The sequence below is a fragment of the Austrofundulus limnaeus genome, unplaced genomic scaffold (genome assembly GCF_001266775.1).
Source record: "Austrofundulus limnaeus strain Quisiro unplaced genomic scaffold, Austrofundulus_limnaeus-1.0 Scaffold17, whole genome shotgun sequence".
In the NCBI taxonomy this organism is placed as follows: domain Eukaryota; kingdom Metazoa; phylum Chordata; class Actinopteri; order Cyprinodontiformes; family Rivulidae; genus Austrofundulus; species Austrofundulus limnaeus.
The window spans coordinates 2417656-2423977 of record NW_013952419.1 but is presented as its reverse complement, the minus strand read 5'-3'; the positions used below and the strand labels follow the sequence as shown (position 1 = coordinate 2423977).

At 38.7% G+C, this 6322-nt stretch overlaps 1 protein-coding gene across 7 annotated transcripts in view; it reads left to right on the top strand.

Annotated features, from left to right (window-relative positions):
• Nucleotides 1–6322, top strand: part of synj1 (synaptojanin 1) — a 31893-nt gene that overhangs the window by 20343 nt on the left and 5228 nt on the right. For 4 of the 7 annotated variants that reach the window (XM_014003255.1, XM_014003256.1, XM_014003254.1 and 1 more), the window contains 10 exons: nt 130–342; nt 427–505; nt 1751–1916; nt 2000–2182; nt 3221–3349; nt 3505–3543; nt 4090–4137; nt 4782–4823; nt 5454–5497; nt 5598–5787. In XM_014003255.1, coding sequence (XP_013858709.1) covers nt 130–342; nt 427–505; nt 1751–1916; nt 2000–2182; nt 3221–3349; nt 3505–3543; nt 4090–4137; nt 4782–4823; nt 5454–5497; nt 5598–5787 — 1133 coding nt within the window. The remainder of the gene's footprint in view (nt 1–129; nt 343–426; nt 506–1750; nt 1917–1999; nt 2183–3220; nt 3350–3504; nt 3544–4089; nt 4138–4781; nt 4824–5453; nt 5498–5597; nt 5788–6322) is intronic. The other 3 variants (XM_014003257.1, XM_014003258.1, XM_014003259.1) reach the window with 3 other exon arrangements.

Below are 6322 nucleotides of genomic sequence, written 5' to 3'. Positions count from 1 at the left end.
AAATATTTTAGTTAAATGAAATGAATAAATTTTTGAATTGACAAAAAAATTGACATAATTGAACTATCTATTCACATGTTTCRGGGATATTGCTGCGATCAAATCTAAAATATTCATGTCTTTCTTTAGGCCTGTGGTGGCAGTAATAGATGTGGACATCCTGGAGGTGGACCCAGAGGCACGGCACCAGGTCTACAAAGATGTCATCGCCCGACAGGGGCCACCAGATGGCACCATCCTGGTGTCTCTCTGCACCTCTGGGCCGGATGACTACTTTAGTGATGAACTCATAGATGAGCTGCTGGATAAGTTTACCACTTTTGGAGAGGTCATCCTCATCAGGTAAGCCTAACGTCACACTGCAGAGAGGTGTGGGTCACCTTTACACAACTGCCCCGCATTGATCAAATGCTTTTTTCTGCGCAGGTTTGTTGAAGAAAAAATGTGGGTGACGTTTTTGGAAGGTTACTCTGCCCTGGCTGCGCTCTCTCTCAGCGGATCCACAGTAAGTCATTACTTAGAATCAGTTATAGTTCAAGACCTCTCAGCTGGAAGACTACTAAAAGTTACAGGTGGGAAATATGATCCAATAAAAACAGGACATCCAGATTAAAGTGWCTCACTGTTCTGTTTGTTTCTCATGGGTGAACAGTTTAACTGGGTAACAATCTTGCCAATACAGCTGAAAGGAATTGTGATTTGTTAAAGCATTAGAACTAAAAAAAAAAAAAAGAAGAAAAAAAAATATTTTGGAAAAGGCCTGTTATTTTTCAACATCAGTTTTATTTTCAGTTTAAAACATTTTTGTGTGCCTGTTTTATGTTGTTAATGAAATTTAATTGTCAGCAAATGTTTAGATTTGTTTGCAGCTTTATTTGTATAACAGCAGCCTAAAGTGGCTTATGCCAAATGTTTGTTTTTCTTTTTTGGAGGAAAAAGAGGTTTAAAGACTCTAAAAAGATGAAAGTATTGTAAAGGAAGCCATTGTGTTAGAGCACAACAAGAACTTGGTTCGTTTGYGTGTCTTTACATTAAAAAGATAATTAATTTAGCATTAGTAGCCATGTTTCCATCAATGTTTTTTTATGCACATTTTGAAGTATCACGTTAGAGAAAAAAACGTCCTCAGTTTCAGTAAAGTTTTTGCGCTAGCTTGAGGTGTTTTCGGGATTTTCTGAAAAAGAGTTAATGCGCAAAAAGTGGAGATGGAAACACTAAATAGGTTCTGACGTAGCGAACATTTACCTCACATGATCGATCAGCTGCTTCCGCTGTAATCTTCTTCCCAGATTTAATTAATTTATTTATTTTTTGCATTATTTTAAAAGTTTGCTCAAAATTTGAATTACAATTAGATGGAAACGTGTCTAGTGTGTAGCTAAGTCTATTCTGCATGAACTACTATATTAAAAATGGCATTAATGTTTATGAAGCAGTTTATAAACTGTTTATAAACTATACTGTTTAAAAGTATTAGTTTGTAAGCATTTTTACAGAATCTAAACCCCCCAGCATCATTGTGATGTGACCTTTTATGTCAGCCAATCTACCTCAACAACAAAACCACTTTCACTTGAAGCAGTATTTCAGTTCTAGCATCTAATGTTGTGTAAATCTCGTATGTCAGTGAAATATGAATTTGATGTAAACCATAATGTGTCATTGCACACGTGACAGCATTCTTTCTCAAATAGYTGTGAACCTGTTAATAAAATCTTTCTGCTTCTCTTATTTGCTTCCCTCTTTTTAGATCCTTGACAAATTGATTGACATCCGCTTAAAGAGTCCAGGCTGGATCAAGAGTCTGGAGGAGGAAATGAGCGTGGAAAGGATCTGCGGAAGCATGCCCACGTCAGCCAGCTCCACTCTGCTTGCTGAGGACGTGGACGTGGCTGACGACGATTACGATATGGAAGGTGAGGAGCCGCCGCCGAGCTTTCCTGGTCCTTGGACATTTAAAGTGCAGGAAAAACTCTTCCCTTCACGCGTTCGTCTCCAGGTGACGTGGACGACGAGGTGGAGGACATCCTTCCTCAGCACCTGCAGCCTGGCGCCGGCTCTGCTCCCGGATCCTCCCCTCTTCCCTCCCCCCGCAGCAGTCCCTGTCCCTCCCCTACCCACGGAGAACCTGCTGTTCCCAGCAGACCCAGTCGTGCACCACAACCCTCTCGRCCATCGCAAGGTAATTAAAGCACACAAAGACGTTAAATAAATGRCTGAAAAACATTTGATAATTTGTCTGCTGGCATATAAACTTTAAATTTGTTGTGTTTGCAATATGTGGAAGGTGGTATAAGTCCATCAGCACAGAGAAGGGAAATTCCAGGTAATGTGGTGTGTGATTTGTTTGTGTCTTTCAGTAAAGTGTTGCCTCTTGAAACATGCATAGGTGTGTGATAATAGAATAGAATAGAAATAGAATAGAATAGAATAGAAATAGCCTTTATTGTACCGCAGCGGGGAAATGCAGGTTTCACAGCAGCATCAGTACAAAGGTTCACACACTAGTTACTTTACAAACTATAGATAGTACACACAAAAATTAACACTTACTAGCCATGATACAAGTACTAATAATAAAAATAAAAATAATATCAAGAATTGTGCAAGAATAGAAAAACGATGTTTTGTTTCAGAATCCAACATTCGGAATCAGAAGTTTCCTGTTTTAAGTGCAAAAACAATCCCAGCAGACCAATAACTGTAAAGTGAAGTATCACTATACAGACAAGAAACACAGATGTGCAATTACGGCAGAGTATAGTGCAAATGATTGTTCAGTTTGAATAATTACAATGAATAGTAACAGTTTAAAATGTAGACTATAAACGATGTTGCAGCAGCAGGTGTTTAAACACTTATTGTGAATTTTGGGCGTGGTGCCGGTTATAGAGTCTCACAGCTGCTGGGAGGAAGGATCTGCGATAACGCTCTTTTMTGTAAATCTACTGCAAATGTGTGCAAATCTAAATTCCATCTTTGCAAAATAATAAGTAAAGGATGGACAGTGTTGCAAATTGCTTTTGTGTGTATTTGTACAATAAACTAACTTGTAATTCCTTMTGCATAATGTTAAGTTTTGTTGTGGTGGATGACCGTGTTTTTGCAGAGTGAATGTAGTGAGCAGTTTATTCTGAAAAACCCATTTATAAAAGGTGAAATCTGAAATTGCCCCATTTTATTGGATACATTAGTTTTCCTGTGTTTTGTTTCCGTCCAGGGCCTCCTGTTGACTTCCAGCCCGGAGCCCCCACAGCTCAAAGCGTGGAGCCCAAACGAGCTCCTCCTCCTCGCCCCAACGCCCCACCACCCAGACCTGCTCCACCTCAACGCCCACCCCCACCTTCAGGTAAAGGACCGTCCGCTCAAACACACAGAAGTGAACAAACTGGGATCCTACACAGTTTAGATTTATGTTTTCTCMTCCTGCCACACAATGAGATCTTTTAGGCAGGTCGTAACATTTCATTTTTTTTATCCCACTGCTTTGCCAAACTCCCAAAGGAGGCACGAGTCCTCAGCCGGTTAGAAAGTACTCTGCAGGTAAAGTGAAAGCTCTTAAAGAAGTGATGTGTTTCCCTTCTGATGAGGCTGAGTTATTTGAACGAGTGATGTTTTCCATCAGAGCTCAAAAAGGCACAAATGAAATGTTCTGATTCTTATCAGTGTGAAACTTTTGATTAGGGTAATTTTTTTTCTATTTCACCGTGTGTGATTAAGACGTTATTAAACTCATAAATTTAACTCAAAGAGTTAGAACATTTGTGCTTTACTTTGGAAGTGATAACTATCGTGTGCATAAAGAAATTATGTTACCTTTTTACTGAGTTTGGTTAGCGATCTTTGTAGCATTTTCAAGCTTGTTTTCTCATAGCATTTTGCATCATTTATTTCTTCTAATATGYGATCTTGGCAGATACTCATCCATCTGTCGTTTTTTAAATACTGTAAAAATATGATAAAGTTTTCTGTACCTTTTTTTGTTTTAARCTGAAGCTAAATGGTTCAATTTATAATTGTTGCTTTTTAAATGTTTTCTTCTCTACTTTCTGTTTTTTTGATGGGTGGAAATAACATTTTCTTTTTAAGACTGTGGCAAATGTCCCAGCCCACTGCTTGGTAGGAGAGGCAGTGAAGGTAACAAACCAGTAGTTAGTTTTTAATTATGTTATGATTCATACACCCTTAAACTCAGTCATCAATGTTAGTGAAGACTTGACATTGATGTTGTGTGACSTTTAGTTGTGTTTGTTTGTGTGACCTAGATGTGATTTGTTGGCTGTTGGGAGGAAAATAAATAAATAAATCTTATGGTTAAAGATTCTAATTTAATGAGCCATGAAAGAGGAAAAAAGTGTTTTTCATCTTTGAAAACAGTATTTTCTCATTCAGATCTAATATTAAGCTGTAGTTTAATGCATTGTTGCTTTCAGATGCATTTCCTTTAATGAAACTAAACCCAGCATTTAAACTGTATTACATGYTTTTTATTGGACATTCTGATTAATAGTGATTACCTTTTTAAATGTGCGTTTAATATACTTGTTGGAAAAAAACACAACATAAGAGATGATGTGTTGAAAGAAGCTTTTTTTTAGCTCCACTACAGTAATCAGTGATAAGGCAGAAACTCAGCAATTCAATCTTTACTGTTTTCCCTCATATACAATTTCCAAAGTGCTTCTAGCAAGCAGTTTTCCATGGGAAACGCCTGTTGTTTGATTTTCAGCAGGCCACTTTGTGTAACTGTAATGTGATTTGGCTTCCTTTGTGCTGCAAAGGCCCAAAAAGTCCCGCTCTTCCTCGACCAGACGGCGCTGCAGGTGAGTGCCGCAAAGCATGACGCAGCCCYGCTTGGCGTGAACGTTTTGTAAGTGGTTGTGTTTACTTGTACTTGTGATATGCTGGTGAAATCAAACCTTCCCCTTGCCGCTGTAAACCTCCATTGTGCGTTTTATGTTTTGRCACCAAATCTGCCTGTCCTTGGGTGGAGGATAGAGTTTGGTTTTGCAGCCTATCTTGACCCATTTGTGGTTCGCTGATTCCCTCTTTCATAGTAAGGGTGTGTGGAGTTAGCATTACGTTAGGTGGCTGTACGGGGAGGAATTCCACTGAAAAAGATATTTAAGCACTGTGGGAACATGATTGTMGGCTCTGAGAGGGGCTCAGGAAGATAATAGAGAAAGAAGAGGAGTATCCTAACTGTAGTAAGCAGTCGGCTCACAGAGCAAGGCCTTTCTCTTTTACAGACCTCCTGCAGCTCAACAATAACTGAGTCATCACTGATAATGGAGGTGGCTGCAGAATTTGTTCAGATGGAGATGGATGACATTTTCTCAACCTTTATTAGTTATTTTCATTATTTTAAACCACTTTTTGTTTTTATCTTGTCTTGTTATTTGCTCTGCAAAGTCTGCCTTTTTTTTATAAATGTTTGTCTTTGTTTCAATCAGGTCGGGGTCAGTCAGCAGCTGGAGCTCCTGGACCTTCCAGACCAGTAAGTTCACAACCAAGAATTCAAACTTAAATACAAACGTTTCCTTTTTCTTCCTCTCTGTTTTATTTTCTGTCGTTTTTATTTGTTTTCCATCCACCAGAATATTCCCCCTCGAGCTGGAGTGATCAGCGTGACGCCTCAGTCTCGCCCACTGCCTCCGTCTCACCCTGGAGCACCAAGGCCCATCCCCGAGGTGCACCCCGGGGCCCCTCGACCTATCCCCGACACCCACCCTGGAGCCCCACGGCCTGTGCCCAGTGCTCAGGCCAAACCACCTGACCTGCCAATGGGTAAAWAAATATGTAATTCCAACTTTTACACGATCTCCCAGCCCTGATCAGAGTTATTATAGTTAACTAAAACTAACTAAATAACAAAAACTGAACATTTTAGTTAATTAAATAAAAACTGTAATAAAATGAGAAAACGACAACTAACTAAAACTGTATAATCTTTTTACAAAATGAACTAAAACTAACTGAAATTATAGATAGAATATCCTTAGTTTTAGTTGTTGTCAATTTATTTTGAGACATGTGGATCTCTTAAAATAATCACCCAAGTTTTTAGTTGGCAAAATTGAGTTACACAGTTATTTTAGGAAGGTGTTGCTATATTAGACTGCTTTAACTAGCAAACAAATAGCTGTTGGTTAGTTAACTCACAGGAACATCACAAGATTGAGGATGCATGGGCAAATATGTTTATTCAAACTATAAAAATACTGGTACCACTTTACAATAACACTCCCCTTATAAATAGTTATTAATTCATCTGTAAACACTATGAATCTTTAAGACGTGTTTATTGTGCATTAATTAAGGA